Source organism: Panthera onca, chromosome B2, assembly GCF_046562875.1.
Source record: "Panthera onca isolate mPanOnc1 chromosome B2, mPanOnc1 haplotype 2, whole genome shotgun sequence".
Lineage (NCBI taxonomy): Eukaryota > Metazoa > Chordata > Mammalia > Carnivora > Felidae > Panthera > Panthera onca.
The window spans coordinates 4,654,571-4,679,110 of record NC_138343.1 but is presented as its reverse complement, the minus strand read 5'-3'; the positions used below and the strand labels follow the sequence as shown (position 1 = coordinate 4,679,110).

The window sequence follows — 24,540 nt, the reverse complement described above, 5'->3', positions numbered from 1 at the left end:
TGGGAGCGGAGCCTTCAGGACCTGATCCGGCATTAACTGGTGTGTGTTCTGATGGCTATCCTGGTTCTTAACTACATTGAATCTTAGCGCCATTCAAGTGAAATCTTTGTGCTATGTCTACCATAGTAGGCACTGGAAAGTTTGTTTTGGTTACATTAACTGATGGCCATGTAGCTCTATACCAAGATTGAGTGTGAGACAGAGTTATCTACTGATACCTCTATTTTCTTTAGACAACTAAAGAATTTAGGGAAAACCTGAGGGGAGTTTCTGAGGGCCATCAACTGCCAGCAGTATTGGAGATGCTCATTCCCTTGGTTCTGTGTAAGTTTCACTCGACACCGACAACCCTTCTCTGGTTCCCTAAGTCCTTCATTTGCTGTCTACCTCCGTTAATTCAACTCATGTCTATCCTCTGTCCCTCAGATTAAACATGCATCAATAGGGTTAATAGATGGGCATGTCTCCTGTGTTACCAAAGGCTCCAAAATTTCATTCCTACTTTGGCGCTGTTTCTTGTGATAAGATTGCTTTTGACATACGCATTTTTAAAAGGTGTGTATGTTTATACATGAACACATTCTTTGAATTTATATCTAGGCTTATCCAGCAATTCCAAAAGGTTTCTTATAAGGGCTATGCTCCTTCAAAGTAAGAAGTTCTTAGGGAAAAAAGTACATCTGGGTTTCTTTTTAAGTTTAAAAATGTAACTGATATAGCTGCTTAGTGGGGAAGCACAGTAACATTTCAAGTACGTGGACCTTCCTTATAGAAAACACAATTGAGGACTAAAAAAATAAACAGTATTTCTCTAGCCACAGTAATTACAGTACTTCTCAATGGGACACATCTTGATCAGAGTACATCTCAGTTCAAATACTAACTTTTCATCAAGAAACTTTATCAACATTTAAATTTCATAATACTTACAGTTGAAAGAGTATATTCCCTTGTTCAAGTTATTCCAAACATGCTTAAAAGTTTTTCAGTAAGTGAATCAAGCACCAAAAATATTTTTTCATGTAGTACTCACCTGTACGTTGATAAAACTGCTTCATCTTTCTTGGGAAGAACTGATTTGACTTTGAAGCAAAATGGATTTGTTTTCAAACTACCCAAGTTTACTGCCCAAGTTTAGTAAATTCAGTAACTCTTGGGTAAACTCATTAGTATTGACACTGAATTCAAAGAGGGTAATGCATAAGTTGAAAAGCAGTGGCAAATTATAAACAGTAACAAAGCATTGTTCAAATTTGGTTTGTAATTTTTGCAGTTTATATACTCCTGCCAATTACAAATAACATCTTCTGCATATTGATTCATGTTAGAAAATGTGTAAAATCATTATTGAATTGTATTAGAAAAAGATTTAATTTCAATATAACATTCAACCTGTATGACTAAGTCACAAATACATGTTTCCTCTCCCTGGAGCTTTAAATGTAGCTTGTTCGTATGCAGTATAATATCAGAGAAATGTTAGTCACGATGCCAGATTCTTTCTATGATTTCTGAACGTTTGGTAAGCATTCTTTTTGTTTCAGGAAAAATTTGCACTTTTTTTTTTTTTTAAGTAGGCTTCACGCTCAACGTGAGGCTTGAACTCGTGTTCAAATGTGTCCCTATTTTCCTTAAGATCTTTTCCTTAAGCTAGAAAAATACGTTAAATATATTTTAACATAGTAACTAGTTCAATCGAATTTCCAAGTACAATGAACACAAGTACCGCTGTGAAACGAGCTCTCTACGTAACATAGTCAACAAAACACATTACAACACCGTATCGGTGCATGGAAAACATAATTCCAACCCAGTCGATCCACCGACGCCAACTTCTGTAATCCTCAACTGCACTAAGGCCACTTTAAAAGTGCTCATAGCCACGCGTGGCAGGTAGTTACTATATTGGACAACTCAGCCCTAGCAGCTCCAATCGATGTCTCAAAGGACATTAATGATCTTGCAAATGTTTAGTTGAACTTTTAGGAATTCATAGGAAATTCTGGACGTTTCCTTCTTATCAAAGGGTCTATGTTTTGAGAGAAAAGAAAAAGCATTTCTCCAGCTCAGGCATCTGGTAGTAGTCAAGTCCCCAGGAAGGACAATCCGATCTAAAGACAGCGGTTAAGACGCACGAAAAACAATGTTCCTTAAATCTGAAAGCCCCCTGGGATAGATATTCCTATTTGAGAGAAAGTTTATTAAAAGTCAGCTGCTGACTCTTTCAAAGATGACCTGGTATCAAAGTGACTATAACAAGTGAATTTTGCGCAAGACCCAGTACTGACACGAATGACTATCATTCTTGCACCGTTAAACTGAAGACATTTAAATAACATTTTAACATTTAACATTAAAAACAACATTTAAATAACATTCTCAAAGAAACTCCACCAACCTCCAAAAACACAATTGAAAAACCAGACCAAGAGTTATAGTCGCCAACCATTTCGCATACCCCAGAATGAGAAGGGAGCTTCAATGTGATGGGGACACGATTGTCTACTCTGGGCCGCCGCGTGGTGAAGAGAAGACAGCTTTGGCACCAGGCGCGCCAGAGTTCACTTCTCAACTCCAGCGTTTCCAACAGCCCGGCTGTGCAAGTCCCATGCCTCTCTGAGTTGGATTCCCTATCGCAAAAATGGTGTAATAGTACCGACCCCACAGCATCCCTGGGAAGATGGATTCGAATGGCGTGGCTAAAAGTCCTAGGTTAGTTCCTGGCATGTACTCAGCCCACAGCCGTCGCCTTCACCCTTTCCAGGATCCTTTCAGAGACAATCTCTCTGAATGGATTCTAGCTGCCAAGCACGGCTTTTATTCATGCTCTGTGTTCTCAGGCAGCCTATGAAGCAAGTTCTAGACTGCTTCTCCTCACTCATTCCCATTCCGTGTTGATTCCCAGCTAAACAACTCATCCAGCATACATTAACTTAGGCATAAAAATGTGGTACCAAACGTCCAGCCATACTTGTCTGATGGGTGAGATTCCACAAAATACCCAGCAAAGGGGCAATAGATTCGGGGTTGTAGGTCCTTCACCAGCCGGGCCTTGTAGTTCAAGAGCTTCTTCCTCTCTGCTTTAATGAATTGGGCTTTCCATTCCTCTGCAATGACAGGGCTTGGGTTAGAATCTCCCCAGTTCAGAAATTACAGAAAAACAGAAGTTCTGGTAACTATTTCCGGAGATAAAATTGATAGACTAACACGGAACAGAACAAAGCTCTGTGTCATGACTGAAAAGTGCTCTCTGCCCCCAAACGCTTTACTTTGAAAATTTCAATTTATTACTAGGAAAATGTTACCAAACCGGCCAAAGACACTGAACTCTCTCCTTATCTATGGCAACTCACTGGGACCCTAGCTGAAGACAAAGGGCAGCACGCATGGCTGTCCTTTGTGTGCATGCGCATTCTAAGGGTGCTGTAATTCCTGTACGCGTTAACCCTTTTCTAACATGGACATGACTTTATCATTTTGGTAGATTATAAAAGCAGCGTGTGTCCCTCATACTCCGGCAGGTGCACAGCGGTTGACAGCATGAATGCTGGAGTCAGTTAAGACTGAGGATGAAAACGCAGCTCCCCCAGGTGCATTAAGTCTATTCCCTCTTCTGCGAGTGGGTCGTCACCCCTACCCCACAGGTTGTTTCTCTGTTCACTCGCTCACTCACCCATCCAATTTTTTTAATGAGAACCTACTGCGTGCCAGACAGTTCTAGGTGCTGAGAGTCCAGTGGTGAAAAGATAAAGCAGGCCCCTGCTCTCATGGAGTATTTATTCTAGTGAGAGAAGCAAATAATGAACAAGGACATAAATAAGGTCATTTCAAAGGGCGATGAGCTAGGAAGAAAGTAAACCAGGACAAGGGGCAGAGTGGCTGGGGTAGAGGGGCATTGTCAGACAGAGCCGTTGGCAAAGGTGACATTGGAGTCATAAAACCCAGACACAGACATAGAAGGCGCTGACCACGTGATCAGGGGCAAAAGAACTCCAGGGGGTCGAAAGGGCAAATACAAAGGCCCAGGGCAGGAACGCACTTGGTGTATCGAGACTGGGGAATGAATGACAGGTCGGTGTGGACTGATCTATAGCAAGCAACGGGAGACAGGCAGGAAAGGAAGCGGGGGAATCAGGCAGGGCCAGAGCATGCAGGGCACCGCATCAGGGAGTTGTTCCTATTGTTATCACTACTGAATTTGATAAACACAGATAAGGACACAGAGAAATGAGTTACCCAGAACCCAGCCGTACCAGCACTCGTATACTCCAGACCTTTTTAGAAATGGGTGCATGTATTCATTCACATACACATACACATGTTCACACAGGAATGGGATCATTCTAGCTAACCTTTAATGGGCATATTTTGCCTCCCCAGTTAACTCCCTAAGACAGGCACCTTCCTCTCTCACGCGGTTTTGCACCCTGGTGGGCAATGAATACAGACCTATAGAAGAAAGGAAGGAACCGAACAGAAGCTTGCTTCAGACTGCAAGTAATATTTCTGCCGCATTGCTAGAGATCATGTACCAAATGTTAATTTACTAAGTAGACATATATTGCACACTTACAGCGTCAGCATTGAGGATACCACTTACACACTTTCTCCCATCCCAACCCAGTACCACCCCTAGACTCAGAGCAGAAGAGGCCTTGCCTTGGACCCTACGCTTTTCTCCCCCTAGGTTTGAGACAGAGTTGACATATAACATTGTAGACGTTTAAGGTATGCAACGTGAGGATCTGATACGCGTCTGTATTGCAAAATGATGATCACAAGGAGGTTAGTTAACACCTCCATCACCTCACATAATTACCATTTTGTGTGTTCGGTGAAAACCTTTGGGACCTTTTCTCCCAGCAACTCTTCAGTGTATAAAACAACACTGTTAACTATCATCACCACGCCGCACGCTACATCCTCAGAATTCACTCCTCTTATAACTGGAAGTGTGGCCCTTTGACCGACATCTCCCCATGGCCCCTGCTCCCTAACCCCCGCAGCGTCACCTGTAGTGACGGCACTCCTCCCGTGTATGAGCGTTCCGTGGGGCCTAGGGGACACGCCTATGTCAAGTGGCACACACTCTGCTCTGAACTACCTTCCAAGAACATTGAAGTCTGGATTACCAATGTTGGACCTTTCCTGCTCGGCTCTATGGTCTACACCATGAATCAAAATGATCCAAATGATATTTTTTCTTGACTATTCCTCAGATGTACCCTAATAGCCTTAATGTTTCTTTCATGCTCCATCATCATATTTCGAGCTGGAAACGTTAGTTTGTCTGTCTGTGCTTTGCAAATCTGGTTTCCCAGTAAGACTGTAAACTTCTTGTGGGGAGTTTAACCATATCTTAATTATCTTTGTGTTTATTCTCACAGCATTTAACAAAGCACCATGCCTCTCTTTGGCATCGCTCTGATATAAAATATTACCGGTAAATTTTCCACCACTGAAAGTCATTGGAAAGCCTGATGCTCCTCCAGCAAAATCACTCATCATTAGAGCAACCTTCTCAGGCAACCTCCCCCCATTGGGTCTGGTGCAGTCCACTGTATTAAGTATCTTATGACCTGTGGAAAAATAAAGTGGGATGGGTTTTCAGGGTGAAATCTTGAACATCATACAGTTTGAATTCCCAAGCCAACGAAGTCTCGCATGTATGTCTGTTTAATGTGACTCATTTGATCAGAGAAGAATTACTTCTATCCAAGGAAAAAGGTGAGGAAGATTTGAAAACCTAAAATCTTCAACAGCATTTTTGTTTTTAAGTTTCAAGCGAATAAATTCATCCTATTTGATTTTATTTGGTGGGTTCTGGATGTCCCATGAGGACAATTAGCTTGATTTCACTCCAGGATCACAGACAGATTACTTCCTCAGTCAATTATCTCTAGATGTTGAGCCCAAAGAAGGCAGAGGAAGCGTGACGGGATCAACAGAAATCTCAACCTTCCACAAATTCCATTCAATGATTGTTAGGGCAGTAAAGCCATCTTCCCACATGAAAGGCAGAAGTGCATGATTAGATTACATGATAATATTTCAACAGATAATAAGACATTTATCAGAATGGCTAAAATAAAAAACACAAGAGGGGTGCCTGGCTGGCTCAGTTGGAGAAGCATGTGGCTCATGATCTTGGTGTTATGAGTTCAAGCCCCATGCCAAGTGTAGAGATTATAAACTTATAACATGTAAGTTTATATAAATGAATAAACTTAAACACACACACACACACACACACACACACACACACACACTTACACACGAAACCATAAGTGTTGGCGAGGATTTGGAGAAAGGGGAACCCTCCTGTGCTGTTGGTGGGAATGCAAACTAGTGTAGCCATTGTGAAAAACAGTACAAGGGCTCCTTAAAAAGCTAAAAATAGAATTACTTTATTATCCAGTAACAGCACTACTGGGTATGTACCCCCAAAATACAAAAAGACACTAATTCAAAGGGATACATGCACCCCTATGTTTATTGCAGCATTATCTGCAATAGCCAAACTATGGAAGCAGCCCAAATGTCCATCGACTCATGAATGTATAACATACAGTGGAATATTATTCAGCCATAAAAAAAGAATGAAATCTTGCCATTTGCAATGATGGATGCAGCTAGAGAGTATAATGCTAGGCAAAATAAGTCAATCAGAGAAAGACAAATACCATATGACTTAACTCATATGTGGAATTTAAGAAACAGAACAAATGAGCAAAGGAGAAGAGAGAGAGAGAGAAACCAAGAAACAGACTCTTAACTACAGAGAACAAACCTGGTTACCGGAGGGGAGATGGGTGGGAGGATGGGTGAAATGGGTGATGGGAATTAAGGAGCGCACCTGTGTTGAGTATAGGGTGATGTATGGAAGTGTTGAATCACTAAATTCTGCGCCTGAAGCTAATAAAACACTGTATATTAACTGCACTGGAATTAAAATCTCAAAACGTAAGACATTCAATAAAGGCAGTTTGAAGAAATTACTATATGCAATATACAGAATATCTGTTGCCTTCTGAAAAAGCTTTGCACCTCTCACTACATAGACAACATTACTGGTAATACGTTCTTTGGAAAGATTATCTGAGCGATAGCACACTGTTCTAAGGCAAGGACAGAATACATTTTATTCCATGGGAAATGAAGATAGCAGAAGATGGTTATCACTCGTCCTTCCAGGAGCATTTTTCTCTTTCGTTATTGATGAGGGCAAGAAAGTACCTTTATACTCCACAATAATGCAAGTGTCCATCTCAGGATGAACGCCATCCATCAAGATCATGAACCGAAGATTTTTGTCTACCTGGAATTTAACAATAAAAGCAACAACTGTGTATGCCAGTTTGGCTTCTAATTCAGTATTCGAGAAAGCTGTCACCTCCTCTGGAAAGAAATCTCCTTCGTCCAAAACTAGATTATTATCCTGTACTATGGAGTTACACCATTGGTAAATGGGGGAAAAAATGTCTTAGCTCAAATAAAGGTGGTATTTACAGAATGCTATGCACAGACAAAAATCGGCTATTGTTTCTTTAATCTTCAAGTGACCTCCTCACCTCAAATTCAACCCAGAAAGCATAACCGGGAAGTATAGAAAAAAACGCAGATATCTGACCTGCTGCCATATTCCGAATGGCACTATATTGATATTGGTCAACTGGACACCGCTCTGATTCAGATTCCAAAATACAGGTCTTTCCGTGTTTCCAACATAAATGGGAATATCCGGTCTTCTCCCAGCCAGCTCCTTCAGTGTGGGGTAACTAGGATCAGAAGGATGGAAAGGTTGAAAGGTGACAGAACAAGATCACCTAGTAGAAGAGACAGTTTACTCCTTATACCAACACGTTGATCAAGAAGAAACTGAGGGGCGCCTGGGTGGCTCGGTCGGTTAAGCTCCTGACTTCAGCTCAGGTCATGATCTCACGGTTCGTGAGTTCGAGCCTCATGTCGGGCTCTGTGCTGACACCTCAGAGCCTGGAGCCTGCTTCCGATTCTGTGTCTTCCTTTATCTCTGCCTTTCCCCTGCTCATGCTCTGTCTCTGTCTCTCAGAAATAAACATTTTAAAAAAAATTTTTTAAAAAGAAATTGAAAACACAGACTCTCATCAGAGTCCAAAAGAAGGGCTTTTTTCCCTCAAAGCTGAGTATAAAGGTGAGGGGCATTTCCTACAAGATTCCATTTTCCTGGTCAGAACAGACCATACCCCATGGCACGTGTATCAACCAGGCGGGCAAATTCTATCTGCTACATGAATGCTGTGGGTAGTTCTAAGTGAAGGTAGAAGGTGGAAAAAGTCATGCTGAAGAGGTTGCTGGTAGGGGAAGACCTCTGTGATTTTCTTTTTTTTCTCATTCCCCACGTGGCAGCTCCCAGTAAGAGAAAGGCCTGGGCCACAAGACAAGGAGACCCTGGGGCAGTTTTTCAACTTTCAAAGGTTGTTAGCCACACCTCAGTATATAGAACAAGTTCTTTGTCCTCACAGGGAGTCCGTTTCCAGTTGGACAAGAGAGTCAAATTTAGAGTAGAGGAAAACGACATTCAACATTGGTGGTAATCCCGACTCAGTGCACCACGAACCGTCCAAGTAGCTTTCAAACACCTACATAGATTAAGTCAAGTTTCATTTACTGAGCAATCATTATATTAAAAAAAATTCTGTGGGGTGTGGCAGAAACACGAATAATAAACAAATAAGTGGCAAGGTATCTACATGTCAAACACGGTGTCAGGCACTTTCACATGGTAGTTTAATGCTTACCAAAAACCCTCTGAATTTTTCGTTTGTTTTGATAAGCGAGGAAACACAGCCAGACATACTCAACTAAGAAACAGCAAACTGGTATTCAAGTTCACATTTTCAGATTCTAGGCCTAGCTCTTCCTCTAATGGAAGGCAATCCGAGACTCTAATGAATGTACTGTCTGGTTTAAGAATCACCCTTGTACGGGGGTGCCTGGGTGGCTCAGTCGATTAAGCGTCCGACTTTGGCTCAGGCCATGATCTCACAGTTCCTGAGTTCGAGTCCCGTTGGGCTCCATGCTGACAGCTTGGAGCCTGGAGCCTGCTTCGGATTCTGTGTCTCCTTCTCTCTCTGCCCCTCTCCAACTTGTGCTCTCTCTCTCAAAAACAAATACCAAAAAAAATTTTTTTTTTTTTAATTACCCTTGTACAGAGTACAATGTCAGGGGAAATAGGTTATTTAATCACAGGAAAAGCAGAAGCAAAATCTGCATAACTGTACTAATATTTAAGTTCCAGCACTGTGTTAAAAGATAGTCAAAAAAGCAGAATCCGTGGGTGGGGGAAATCAGAAAATTTTCTTCCTTAAAAACAAAGGATTTGAAAAGTGAAAGATTCTTTGTGCCTTCAATCTTTGGGTTCAGCACCCAAATCTTCTATTTTAAAGGACTTTGGGGGTTAGGACAAATTAGTCTAAAATGGATGTTTTATTGTTTTCTGATTTTTTTTGATTGTTCACAATTCTTAGTGGCATCCATTAATAATATGATCTATTACAATACTCCCTACCTTTACACAATGAAATCACATTTCTTTGACTAAAGACTACTCTCTAAAGTGCACTGGCCTTTTCCCCTTGTTTCTGTTTTTAGCTCAAATAAAAATTATATTTACGGAACGGTATGTACAGACAAAATAAGTCATTGTTTCTTTAATCTGGAAGTGACTTCCTCACCTAAAATTTAACCTGGAAAACGTAACTGGATAGTGTAGAAAAAACCCACAGGTATCTGACCTAGTGCCATATTCCTAATGACACTATATTGATAGACATCAGGAGATTTTATTCAGCAAGTAAAGGTGAGACAAAAAATGGGAGAAAACGGCCCCCATGTTTATGAGTTGACTAGGCGAGGGGCGCCTGGGTGGCTCAGTCGATTGAGCGACCGACTTCAGCTCAGGTCACGATCTCACGGTTTTTGAGTTCGAGCCCCGCATCGGACTCTGTGCTGACGCCTCGGAGCCTGGAGCCTGCTTCGGATTCTGTGTCTCCCTCTCTCTCTGCCCCTCCCCCGCTCGTGCTCTGTCTCTCTCTGTCTCAGAAATAAATGAACATTAAAAAAAAATTATGAGCTGACTAGGCGAGAGTCAAAATGGAAGGGGTTATCAAGGAACCAGCCTTCGCGGAGTGACCCCGACGAGCTTCAGTAACTCTTCGGCGATCACCTGCCTGCAGTAGACCTCATGGCCATACATGCTGTGACACTCTAGATGAGAACTGGTGTCATAACGCCTGACAAGTTCACCTACACAAGCCCCTGAAATGAAAACTAAATTGCTTTTTAGGACTGTGGTTGGGGCACAGCTGGACGACATGACATGAAAACTTCTCCCCTCCCTCAAATTCCGTGTGCTCCACACCCTGAATAAACCGCCAACCAGGTTTTAGGAAGGCCAAGTGCGCCTTGGAATGGGCACTGGGCAGCCATCACCTCATGTAGGTAACCCTGCTCTTTCTGGAGAGGCCACACAAAAGAACTCGCACGCAGCACGGCAGTTACACGGTGCGTGAACCCAGGGCTCTCAGAAACTCGGAGGTGTGCGGCCGCAGCTTCCGCACATGGTGTGGGACAAAGGCGCCATGCAGTGGACACGGAGATTTTTCATCACCGCACCCGCATACTGGGTTGTCACCAGTTCGTAAGTGACCGGCAGGTAACTTGTTATTCAGCCAGTTAATTACATTTATAAAGCATTTCCTGAAAGAACTAAATAAATAACTGAGCGCATATTCATGTCTTAGAGTAGAAAATCCAGGGGCCGGTCAACCAGCAAACAACATATCGTCCCTAACCATGGACGTTTCTACCAAAGCGTGTCCTGCACGTGAACTTTGTCACGGAGGTTCGCAGGAGAAAAAAGGCTGAAGTTGCTTCATTTTATAACATTGTGGGCACTGCTGCGTGTTTAGATGGGCGACCCAGCAGCAGTGATACAAACTTCAAAACAAGGAAGAACAAAAATGACCCTGTAATTAACCAAGAGATTGGGACCATGTCCTTCCCTCTTTCCTAAATAGTTCGTTTGCAAATGTGTGTGGCCTTATAAGCGACAATTCTCTTCCTTTTTGATTTCCTGGGGGAGGGGAGTTTCAGTTCCCATTTTCAGTGTGATGCTGCTCTGGTTTCAATGAAGTGTTGGATCGGGTTGACTCGGGGGCAAAAAGCCGGGAGCTCGGGGTTATCGGGGCGCTACAAATCAGGAGGTGGCCAACCGCAGCAACCTGTTCCCGCAAGCTAAGAATGGTTTTGACCTTTTGAAAATAGCCGAAGGGATCATCCCAAGGACAATGATGCTTTGTGACACATGAAAACTGCATGATATTCGCATGTCCTTGTCTATGAATGGGATTTCATTGGAACCACAGCCACAGCCACAGAGGTGAGCAGATGCGACCGGGACCACACGGCTCGTACAGCCGAAACCATCGACACTCTGGCCCGTACAGAAAGTGTGTGCCGACTCCTGCTATAAATGTTGAACTGAAAAAGGAAGTCAGCTTTGGTGATCCTTCGATGCAGACTTCTACCAAGTGGCCCGAGAGGGGGTTAGTGAGAAGCAGAGAGGGTTGTCAGCGCCCCCCTCCCCTCCCCTCCCCTCCCCTCCCCTCCCCTCCCCACCACGGCGCCTTCCTCACTCCCGGAAGTATGAAGTGTGCACGTGCTGCTAAAATCAGGCCACGCCAATGTCGGCATTCACCTGACCCGAGTCCGCTTTTTCTCATCCCAGCTGCACCTACCTCCAAAATTGCAAAAGCACCTGAAACCGCGCTAGGCCTTTACCGCCGCACTCGCTCCCTTCATTACCTCAGGTGGTCTGAGTGCATGTGACTGATGTAAATCAGGTCTGCCTGGCACAGCCTCTCCAGCCAATCAGACGGAGGCTCGTGCAGCAGCCACCAGCCTCGGGCGAACGCAGGACCCGTTAACCAGGGGTCAAACACCATCCTCTTGTCTCCCAGCTTGAGGTCCATGCAGGCGTGGGTGAGGTACGTGATCTGTTGGAAGACAGTGAGATTCAGGTGGTGGAACCCTTCCCGGCCAGCAACAGGGAGCCGAAAGGTCTGTGCCGCTTGGCCGACACCCCTTGGCCGGAGAACCCTGTCCCGAGCGTGAACAGGACAGAGGACCCAAGGGAGACTCAGCAAGAGGCTTCAGATGGAATATAGCTCGCAGTGACCGGTCGCTGCTTCGTTAGAATAGAAACTCTCCCGGTTGGTTTTAGGTGGCAAAGCAACTGACCTACCTAGTTTTACTCTATTTAAATTAGCTCCTAAGTGCTCACTTATCATCAGCGCCGCAGACTGCCCTCTGTGCCGAGTTCTTCAGGGCACAATTTACAAGGAAAGGCAGTTAGAGAGGTGATGCGACAGACACTTGGGGATTTACATGCCAGAGTGAGGTTGGGTGGGTGGCTTGCCATGCGGCTTGCAAGAATTCCTCTTCTAAATCACCTGCTACCACACTCAAGCTGTCGAGGTCTTCTGAGAACAGCTACAAACAATGACAGAGAAACAGGCATTGACTGGAGGATTCCAGCTCAATTCCTCAGTCCTTTCCCAGGGTCCGGCACATCCACGGCAAATAGGAAGTACACCCAGAAGCAGAGAGAAGGTGTGGAAAGCCAGCGCGGGGCGGGAGGGGAGGCAAGCGATCACATTCCATCTTACTGGGCCTACTCTCGACAGGTTTCCCTTTCCCTCAAATATGTACACGCTTCCCAAATATTCCAGAAAAACAAATGTTTGATTACCTCTCCCAAACTGTCAAAGTGTTTCCTCTGGAGGAAACTCTCTTTTAAAGCTAGGAGAGTACACAGGAAGGTTCGTAAAAGGGAAAAATACAGAAATCTGCAGCTGGCCATCTTATCCGACAGCAATCTGGCATCGGAGGTAACTTCCGAACTTTCTCCAATAGTTTGGCATGACTCTCCTTTGGAACTTCGTTTGCTCATGGGTTTTTGTTGTTGTTGTTTCGTTGGGTTTTTTTCTGAATATATTTCCTTGCGATTCCTATCAAGTTGTGGAGGTTCCTAAAAACATTTGCTCAAGAGTTCAGAAGAACTTTATTTCATGTCCTAAATAGCTCCCTCAGAATATTCGAGGTAATATAGGATGTAAATATATATATATATATATATATATATATATATATATATATATACACATACACATACATATTTATATATTTTAGTTTTATTATATATATGTGTATATATATACATATATAATACACACACACATAAATGGACATCTTAGTTTTATTTTTGTTCTTAAGAACATAACAATTTTAATGTTTCCTTACCTGCACTTCTCCAAACGCCAAATGTTCAGGAGATCTGGGTTCTGAATCCCAGGGATTGGGAGGATTCAGTTCTAGAAGTAAAAGTCCATTTTCTTCATCCATTTCAACAACTGGAACCAAAAGGGAAGAGACACGTATTCACAACAAACACGACTGTACAAAACAATCGCTCAAATAGAAATGCGTGGCCTGGGTACACAGAGTACCAAACATCAAAGGGAAATCAAAACAAGACACAACAGTCATTTGTGTCAAACAATATCTGCCCAGACAAGGGCTGGAGACAGACAACGCCAATTCATTGCCTCGTTCGTATTGCACTTAAGGGACTCATGAGACCTCAGTTGAGTCACAGAAATGCACACAAACAACTTCATTACAATTAAATGAATGAATGATACAGATGAGTTCAAGGTGCCATGGGAATGTGCAAGAGGGAGGACCTAATCTGGTTGTTAAGACTCAAAGCAGATTTCAAATAGGAAATCGTGCTCCAGCTAGACTTGAGAGATTGGGTACTTGGTGTAGACAAAAGAAATAGGATTATGTGAAGGAAAAGGGGTGACTGAACAGCACACACAAAGGCGTGGAGGAGGGGTGAGCTTGATATTCACAAAGGGACTGGCGGTTTATGCCCCAGGAACACAGTGTCTGAGGCAGGCAGGATGGACAGGAAGGCCAGGGTACATCATCGAGGACCCTAGACAGCATGCTAAGGAGGAATTTGGATTTTATTATGTGGCAGCAATGAGAGGTCAATGACGAATTTTAAGCCATTGTGGCACACCCTACCGGTGACCTACACCCTTCTTTCTTACTGTTGGCATCCTAATTTTTTTTTTTTTTAGGAGTGGTGATATGCCCATCTAAAGATCATGATTTCCCAGGGCCCCTTGCAATTATGAGTGGCCATTGACATAATGCTACGTACGCTGTCTATAGCTCTGGCCAGTGCGATGTGAGTAGAAGTCCCCAAGTGGGCTTCCGGAAACACTTTGATTTTCCTGACAAAGAGGGACAAAGTCAAAGGAAGCACGCTAGTTGCCCTTCATCTTTCCCTTCTCTTGTTTGGAAAGTGGTTGCTTCACCTGAGGGAACAGGAGCCATCTTGGGATGCTGAGGGAAAGAGCCAGACCCTAAGGATGGCAGAGTAGGAAGACAGAAGGAACTTAGCTCCTTGACAAACTTCTGAAACGGCCATGATACCCAGGACTGTCTGCTTTCCAGCTTCTTGCGGAATAAGGAAAACAACCCCCGGTGTGACCAGGCCACTCTGACTTGGGTTTTCTGTTACAACAGCTGAAAGCAATACCTAACCGCTATGGCAAGGGAGTATTAATATCAGAACTCAATTTTAGAGAGGCCACACTGTGAGACACATGGGGAGAATCCACCGGAGGAAGGGAGGACTATATCTGAGGGTCCTCACCGTGGTCTCGGAGGCCAGTGGCAAACTGCTGACGGGCATGGTCTCCGAAGACAGATGGTCTTGTTTGGTTGGAACCCTCACTCTCCCCACTTGTTAGCTTCATAGCTGGGTGACCTCGAGCAAGTTCACTTGACTACTCCATTCTTCAGTGTTTTCCTTGTCAACCCTAGCTGCCTCCAAGGACGGAGGCATCCCAACAAATGGTAGCAAGTATATTAATTGCTAAATGAAAGCAAATGAGGTCCAAGACCAATGCGGTCCCTGTGGAAATGGTGACACTGCTCTCTCCTCAAAGTCAAGCATTTTCCCCACTTTCTTCAAAGTATACAGAAAAAAAAAATCTTTTCCACACCTTCCAAATGAATATTAATTACACTCACTTTAAGACACCTGCTTATGGAAAAAACTGAGGCGAAAATTACCCATAAAATGAAAAAGGATACATTTTAGGATTTTCCTCAGGGGTGTGAACAAAGACTTAGACATGCTGTCCAACTTCAATTTTCAAGGTCATCCCGAGTGACCATAATAAAGAGGAAGTTGGAAACCTAAAGAATTACCTCCCCAAAGTCTGTTTTTCTCACTCATGGCTTTATCCTCATGGCCAGGTACTGGTAGTCTCCCTCCCTGCCCCTGACAGACTGATGTCTTGTGTAGATGGTCTCCCTGGAAGGCTCTCCCAGTATCAGCACTGCCCACACCTGGCTTCGTTGGGGCTCACCTGTCACCTTATCAGAGAAGCCTTTCTGACCACTCTATCTCAAAGAGCACTCTCCAACCCCCTACCTCTCATTATTTTTCTTCCTACTCCTTGGCGTCACTGCACATACTCTTATCTTGTTTGCTTCTGGCCTGCCTCCCCTACAAGATTACTGACTCCACGAGAGCTGGAGTTTGTTCTCTGCGATACCAGTAGCGTGCCAGGAACAATGCCTGACTCATGACAGGCATTCCTTAAATACCTGTTGAGTAAACTGTTTAGTTAATGGTCTTAATCGCATGTCTCCCAAGACTCTCTTGAGGCTACACAACTTTCTCTCAACCTAGGCACTGCTCCTGCCCAGACGTGGCACCTCAAATTGGGAACCTGAAATATAGAATTATCTCAAGATAAGCCAAAGATAAAATTTACTATTTCTTCATTTTTATTTTTATTTGTATTTTGAGGGAGAGAGGGAGAGAGAATGAGTGGGGGGGGGGGGGCAGAGGGAGAGGGAGATAGAGAATCCCAAGCAGGCTCTGCACCATCAGTGCGGAGCACAGTGCGGGGCTTGAACTCACGACTGTGAGATCATGACCTGAGCCGACATCAAGAGTCAGACGCTCAACGGACTGAGCCACCCAGGCACCTGTGCTGCTTCTTCATTTTTAAAAGAGCACTTTAGAAACCAGAAACATGAAGGCACCAGATGGCTTCCGTTCATCCTTATAGACTCCTCTTCTCTACCTTTCTTCTCCCTCATCCACCTGCTCTCCACCTCAGGAAGCTGACTTATTTGGATCACTCGCCTTCCAGATGAGTTTGGCCACTGCCAAGCCCCAGGATGAGACAGTGACAGGACTCAGTGAGGTTGGGTTTTTTATTCCTCTGGCTCCTTCCCAGTAAGGTGATTTTGTTGCAGACATGGTTGGTGGTCTGCACAAAATCTGTTCCCTCCTTCTTCCTATTAGCATCCTAATTTTCCTTAGGAGTGATGCTATGCCTATCTAAAAATCATGATTTCCCATGCCCCCGTTGCAATTATGAGTGGCCACAGACATAGCTCTGGGCATTGACAGAGGTCGCTGCTCCTCTCTTGCCAGTCAATCCTTTATGACTCTCTCCTCTTCCAGATTCTGGAAACTGCTCCCTTCCTCATCCCTTTGGGCCTAAAGACGGATAACTTGGTTGCTATCAATGCTAGGTTACTCCACTTTCTCTGTGTCTCTCCCACATCCACAACTTACAAAGAAAGTCCTTTGTGAATACACTCTCATCAAATTATCCTAATTTGGGGATGGCACTGGTTTTCCTTTTGTGAGTCTAACTAATACAATAATTAAAAACGGCTACATTGAGGGGTGCCTGGGTGGCTCAGTCAGTTAAGCATCTGACTTATGATTATGGCTCGGGTTATGATCTCACGGGATCATGGGATCTTGTGGGATCAAGCTCCACATCGGTCTCTGCACCGACAGCATGGAACCTGCTTGGGATTCTCTCTTTCCCTCTCTCTCTGCCCCTCCCCTGCTTCCACACTCTTTATCTCTGTCCAAATAAATAAATAAACATAAAAAAATCAGCTATGCTGAAACCCCAAATTCAGAGGAGTGATTGCCTCTGGGGGATGGGGGTACATGTGATCTGACCAAGGAAAGGTATATACAGGTCTTCTGTTGGTAATGTTCTGGGTCTTATGCTGGATGTTGGGCACATGGGTGTCCACTCTATTATTTTCATACCTTTAAAATACATGGGTGTCCACTCTATTATTTTCATACCTTTAAAATACTGCTTAAGAATTTAATGAAAGACTATTAATATCTTAATAATAATCAATTTATTTAATAGTGAAAGACAACTGGCTTTCTTAATAAAATCAGGAATGCACAAAGGATGCCTGAGAGCACCATTATGATTATACTATGTTCATGAAAATGTGCGTGGTATAATAAAGGTACATCTTATTATTATTTCCAGGTTATGTGATTGCTGGAAGATGGTGTCATGAAATAAAGAGAATGGTGGAATCCCGACTCTGCTGCTTATTGTCAGTATGGTAGGCTTCCTTCCTGATCTGTACAATACAAATGCGATACACCTGTCATACAGTTGTGGGGATTAAATGAGATCATAGGTCCCAATGTGTCTAGCATTATGCCTGGCACAGAGAAGGCATCTTATGAATAACAGTATTATCATGATAATTAATGTACCTTCAAGGAATGAAGAGTTAAAACGAGAGCTCAGCACTGGACAAACAAAACGTATTAGCAAATATCAGGTAGAAAATACCACAGTATTATGAGAGTCTCTCAGAAAACCGCATTGATACCCACTCTGAAGGATTCTCCTTCAGAATGTTTCCCCCCAAGAGAAACAGAAGAAACTAAAAGTCTACAACCCTTAACTATGATCCCAAAGCAAGTGCTGTAAGGGTCTCTCTGCCTCTTGCACAAAGACAGATTGCATATGGGCTCCGAAAGAAGATGTCCACACCTGCCAACCCCTTCATCTATCAGTGGGGCGGTGGTATCCTCTTTCTGACTCCACAAACTGATAAAAACTAGGTCACTTGGGTTATAACTTAATACTTCTCCAGAAGAACAAACAAATGGAATTCACTAAAATCTTTTTAAAAGGAAGAATAATGAAGAATTAAAACAAAAACATATTAGAAAAGTATAATAATTAAATCATTGACATAAGAACAGCCAAGAAGAGGCTCTTAATTAAGTGTTTAATATATTTAAAAGGAAGGATCATAAACTGGAGGGAGACAGAGGGTTATCTAACAAAGGGTGTTGTGACAATTGGTTAGCTAAGTATTCCAATCGATTAAAGACACAGAGGAAAGCAATCAAGCGGTGAGAAAGTATGATAGAGTATCAGAGGGAGGGCTGTAAAGTTTAACAGCAATGGGAACAATTCCGGTGGAAAATCTGAATAGACAGAAGTGTGGAATGAACAAGTTCTAACACCAAAGAAAATTAGCAAACACATTTGGAAAATACCGTATCTGAGAGACAAATGCAATTTAAGACAATGATGCTACTTTTGCCTCCAATGAGAAAAGTCAGAAAGACTAAGAAAACCCTGGGCTGTTCAGGTATGAGGAGAAAAGGCATCTGGTTGGCAGGAACAAAAACTGGTCCATTCCAAAAAGTTGATGGACGTGCGACGCATATTCAAGAATGGATGGAAAGAGGATGGACCCATTCATTAGTCAGGATCTCAAGTGAAGAGAAACGTGTTAATCATACTTTTTATTTCCTGATACATTCATTATATTTGGTCTAGATAAAGCTCCGCTCTTATTTATTTATTCCCTGATTCTCTATTTCCCACTCTCATTGCCCTTTCCTTTTCTACAGGCCACTATTTGAGCATTGAAGCGAAAGTTCATTCTATTGTTTGTATGCATCCTTAATTTATATAAATGGCATTGGGTCTCCAGTCTCTTTCTCACTCAGCACCATGTTTTTAGGATTCATTCATGTTGCCACGTGTACAACTAGTCCACTTTTCTAATTGCAGTTTGATATTCCATGGTCCACCACATTTTAGCAATTCCCTTTCCAGATGGTTGACCCCTAGACTCTCACACAATGAGATTTCCTTATAGAAATAAGAATGGGATTGATGGCTGGTAGTGTATTCAGAAACCTCCATGGGCTAATCAGAGTCACATTACTCTCCAGAATGGCTACACCAGCCACACGCCCCCCAATGTATGGATTTCTACCTCCCTGTGTCTCTGACCTTTGACGTCATCTTGGTTTTAACTTTTTAACAGTCAAAAGATGTAAAGTAACACCTCATTGCTTTATTTTGTAGCTTTCTGATAATGAGTTTGAGTAAATCTTCACATGCTTAGTAGGCTTACTGGGAATTCTTCTTCTGTAAAATGCTAGTTCATATCCTTTCTTCACTTTGTATTGGGTTTTCTATCTTTGTCTTTGTCAATTTCCTCCTCTTTGCTTGATAATATTCCCTTATTGGTTATAAATATTGCAAAATAATCTCCCAAATTGTTATATGTCTTTTAACTTTGTCCATGGGGTCCTTCATTCAGCAGAAATAGTTAACATTTCAGTGGATAACATCAGATTCCCCAATTTTTTTCCCTTTAAGACACACTTTTGAAGTGTTGTTTGAAGAGTCAGAAAGTGCCCAAAATCTCTAGGGCACCACATTTCTTCTGTCACTTTTATAATGTTATCTTTTTCATTTAGGCTATTAGGCTATGTAAAGCCTATCTTTATGCTGAGGTGTATGAGATCTTAGACACAGGTAAATATGTATATATACATATATGAATGTTAGCCAGACCCTTTTGCCAGTCAATAATTCAACTATCTTATGGAAATGACTCTAAATACAAGAAGGTGCTCTGAAACACAAACATCATAGTTTTATTTTATTTATTTTTATTTTTGTCTATTTGTGTTTTTTAAGTTTTTATTTTAATTCCAGTTGGTTAACATACAGCGTCATATTAGTTTCAGGTGTATAATATAGTGATTCAACACTCTCATGCATCACCCAGCGCTCATCACAAGCGCCCTCCTTAATCCCCATCACCTGTTTCACCCCTTCCTCCCACCCACCTCCCTTCTGGCAACCATCAGTTGGTTCTCTATAATTAAGTCTGTTTCTTGATTTGTTTCTCTCTTTCTCTCTTATTTCTTCTCCTTTGCTCATTTCTCTTGTTTCTTAAATGCCACATATGAGTAAAATCATATGGCATTTGTCTTTCTCTGACTGACTTATTTTGCTTAGCATTATACTCTCTAGCTGCATCCACGGTGTTGTAAATGGAAAGACTTCATTCTCTTTATGCTAAATAATATTCATGTATGCAGATATATGCTACCTCTTCTTTATTCATTCATCAATCGGTGGACACTTGGGCTGCTTCCTTATTTGGCTACTGTCAATAATGCCGCTATAAACACAGGGGTGTATGTATCCTTTTGGATCAGTGTTTTTGTATTCTTTCGGTAGATACCCAGGAGTGTGACTGCTGGATCATAGAATACTTCTATTTTTAACTTTTTGAAGACCCTCCATACTGTTCTCCGGGGAGGCTGCACCAGTTTGTATTCCCACCAACAGTGCACAAGAGTTCCTTTTTCTCCACATCCTCTCCCACACCTGTTGCTTCTTGTATCTTTGACTTTAGCCTTTCTGACAGGTGTGCGATGATACCTTATTGCAGTTTTGATTTGCATTTCCCTGATGATAAGGGTTGATGAGCATCTTTTCATGTGTCTGTTGACCATTGTATGTCTTCTTTGGAGAAATGTCTGCTCATGTCTTCTGCCCATTTTTAATTGGATTATTTGTTTTTGGGGTGTTGAGTTATATGTATATATATACTATAAATTAAAACCTTCTGCACAGGAAAGGAAATAATCAACAAAATTAAAAGGCAGCCTATGGAATGGGAGACGGTATTATATACTATATATGTATATATATATGTATATGTATGTTATATATGTGTGTGTGTGTATATATATATATATATATATATATATATATATATATATACTAGCAACAAAATTAAAAGTATGTAGTATATAATACCGTCTCCCATTCCATAGGCTGCCTTTTAATTTTGTTGATTATTTCCTTTCCTGTGCAGAAGCTTTTAATTTTGATGTAGTCCCAATAGTTTATTTTTGCTTTTGTTTCTCTTGCCTCAGGAGACACATCTATTTGAAAAATGTTACTATAGCTGATGTCAAAAAGGCTACTGTCTGTGTTCTCTTCAAGGGTTTTTATGATTTTAGGTCTCACATGAAGGTCTTTAATCCATTTTAAATTTATTTTTGTGTCTGGTGTAAGTGGTCCAGTTTCATTCTTTTCCATGTTGCTGCCCGCTTTTCCCAACACCACCTGTTGAAGACACTGTCCTTTTCCCATTGGGTATTCTTTCCTGCCTTGTTGAAGATTAGTTGACCATCTAGTTGTGGGTTCGTTTCTGAATTTCCTCTTCTGTTCTATGGACATGCGTGTCTGTTTTTGTGCCCATAGTTTTATTTAAATGGCAAAAAGTAAATCTATGAACAGCCTAAATCCCAACAATGGAGAAATGGCTAAATAAATTAACATAAGTTAATATTTGATGTAAACATGCTTTCAAATTACGTATGTATAGAATCTGACATAAGATAACTAATCATAGTTATTAAATAATCATAGTATTAATAAAAGAACAATACACAAAATAATATACAGAATGATTACAATTCTTTATAAAAGCATGCCTAGGGGCACCTGGGTGGTTCAGTCGGTTGAGCAGCCGTATTCAGCTCAGGTCATGATCTCATAGTTCGTGAGTTCAAGCCCCACATCGGGCTCTGTGCTGACAGCTCGGAGCCTGGAGCCTGTTTTGGATTCTGTGTCTCCCTCTCTCTCTGTTCCTCCCCCTCTTGCACTCTGTCTCTCTCTCAAAAATAAATAAAGATTTAAAAAAAAAAAAAGTATGCCTAAAGAGATTACTGGAAGATAGGACGATGAGATAGACGATCAACAGACCAAACACCTGAACAGCACTACAAACCTACGAGACCTAACAGACGTATACAGAACACCCCCGCCCAACTAAAACTCAACTACATGTGGAATATTCTCTAGGATAGACCACATGTTAGGCCATAAAACAACTTTCAAGAAGTTTAAAAGGATCAAAGTCACACAGAGCATGTTCTCTGACTACAATGAAATGAAGGAAGAAAGGTGGGAAATTCCCAAATATGTAGAAATCAAACAACAAACTTATAAATGGTTTAAGGAAGAAATCACAAGAAAAATTAGAAAATACTTTGAGATAAATAAAAACAAAAACATAACGCACCAAAAACATAACGTAGCTAAAACAGTACATAAAAGGAAATTTATACCTGTCCAAGCGTATAGTAAAAAACGAGAAAGACCTTTTACCTTAAAAAACTAAAAAAAGAAGAACAAACTAAACCCAAAGCAAGCAGAAGGAAGGCAATAATAAAAAAAATTAGAGCCAAAACAAGTGAAATTGAAAAGAGGAAACCAAGAGAAAAATCAATGAAAACAAAAGTTAGCTCTTTAAAATAATTAACAAAATTTACAAACCTTTAGCTAGACTGACCAAGAAAGAAGAGAGAAGACTCAAATTACTAAAACCAGGCATGAAAAAGGAGACTGATCTTACAGAAATAAAACAAAAAGGAAGACTATGAACATTTTATATCAACAAATTAGATAACCCAGATAAAATGGAGAAATTTTCAGAAAGACACAAATAACAAAACCAGGTCAGGAAAAAATAAAATATCTAAGGAGACTCATAACAAACAACAAAATTGGGTCAGTAATCAAAAAAATTCCCACAAAGATCAGCTCAGGCCCAGATGGCCTCCTTGGTGAATTTGACCAAATGTCTAAGAAGTGGCAACACCAATAATTCACAAACTCTTCCAATAAAGAGAAGGGAACACTTCCCAGCTCATCCTATGAGAGAAATATTACCCTGATACCAAAACCAAAGATATCTCACACACACACACACACACACACACACACACACACACACACACACAAAACACAGACCAATATTCCTCATGAATATAGACTTGAAAATCCTTAAAAATATATTAGCAAATCCAATTTAGTAACATAAAAAAGAATTAAAACCATGACCAAGTGGGGTTTATGTTAGGCTGGTTCAATATTCAAAAGATGTAAGGCTGGTTTAATATTTGAAAATCAATCAGTATAATACACTACATTAATAGAACATAGGGGGAAAACCATATGATCTTCTCAATGAATTAAGCGTTTACCTCTCAGTTTTGGCTCTGGTCACGATCTCACTGTTTCATGAGTTTGAGTCCTGCGTCAGGCTCTGCACTGATGGTGAGGAGCCTGCCTGGGATTCTCTCTCTCTCTCACTCTCGCTCTTGCTCTCTCTGCCCTTCCGCTGCTCACCCTGTCTCTGTCTCTCTCAAAATATATAAATAAACTTTAAACAAAATTAAAAATTTTGTGTTTCAGGGGCGCCCAGGTGGCTCAGTCAGTTGAGCATCTGACTCTTGATTTTGGCTCAGGTCATGATCCCAGGGTTGTGGGATCAGGTCCCGTGTCGGGTTCCACATTGAGCATGGAGATTCTCTCTCTTTCTCTCTCTCTCTCTCTCTCTCTCTCTCCTCCTCTGTCCCTCTCCCCTGCTCACTCTCTCTGTCTCAAAACAAAAATATATTATATACATATGGCAAAAAATAATTGCAAATCATTTATCTGATAAGAGACTTGTACCTCTAATACACAAAGCATCCTAATATCTTAATAATCAAAGGACAAAAACCCAATTTACAAATGGGCAACAGATCTGAATAGATTCCTCCAAAGAAGATTTAAATATAAATAATATAAATATAAAATGGCCAATGAACACATAACAAGATGCTCAGCATCATTAGTTACCAGGGAAATGCAAATCGAAATCACAATGAAATACCATTTCATACCCATTAGGATGGCTATAATAAAAAATATGGACAATGGCAAGTATTGGCGAGGATGTGGAGAAATCAAAGTCCTCCTATGTCACTGGCGGGAACACAGAACGGCACGGCACTTTGGAAAACAGTTCAGCATTTTCTCAAAAAGTCAAACACAGAGTTAGCATAGGACCCAGCCATTGTTTTCCGAAGCATAAACGAGAGAACTGAAAACATGTCCACACAAAGATGTGTACAGCAATGTTCAGAGCAGCATCCTTCATCATGGCCAAAAGTGGGAACAACCCAAATCTATCAAGCAGGAATGCATACATAGGACGTATGTCACTACTGCCCTGGTAGCCCTGGGCCCAAGAGTGGGCTCAGTCAACACTCTTTCCATTCTCGCACAGTCTCGTCCCTTTGAGCAAAGGCTGAACCCGCCTGGGGCTCGCTGCCTCCAGTCCTCCACTACCCTGCCGGCCGCCGGGCAGCGAACATCAGCCCTCATGTTAATTCCTAGATCATCGTTCTGTTTTCCAGTGGACCCAACTTCCCGCTGCTGGGAAATCCCTCCTCCCTGC

At 41.9% G+C, this 24,540-nt stretch overlaps 1 protein-coding gene across 10 annotated transcripts in view; it reads right to left on the bottom strand.

The window, feature by feature from the left end:
- Window positions 1-24,540, bottom strand: part of LOC132666560 (cytidine monophosphate-N-acetylneuraminic acid hydroxylase) — a 133,969-nt gene that overhangs the window by 30,957 nt on the left and 78,472 nt on the right. For all 10 annotated transcript variants that reach the window (XR_013555479.2, XR_013555480.2, XM_078446577.2 and 7 more), the window contains 6 exons: window positions 13,342-13,451; window positions 11,845-12,035; window positions 7,631-7,778; window positions 7,237-7,318; window positions 5,442-5,579; window positions 2,972-3,107 (listed from right to left, as the gene is read on the bottom strand). Coding sequence is in view for 8 of the 10 variants with exons in the window: in XM_078446577.2 (XP_078302703.1) it covers window positions 2,972-3,107; window positions 5,442-5,579; window positions 7,237-7,318; window positions 7,631-7,778; window positions 11,845-12,035; window positions 13,342-13,451 (805 nt within the window). In the remaining 2 variants the exon portion in view is untranslated. The remainder of the gene's footprint in view (window positions 1-2,971; window positions 3,108-5,441; window positions 5,580-7,236; window positions 7,319-7,630; window positions 7,779-11,844; window positions 12,036-13,341; window positions 13,452-24,540) is intronic.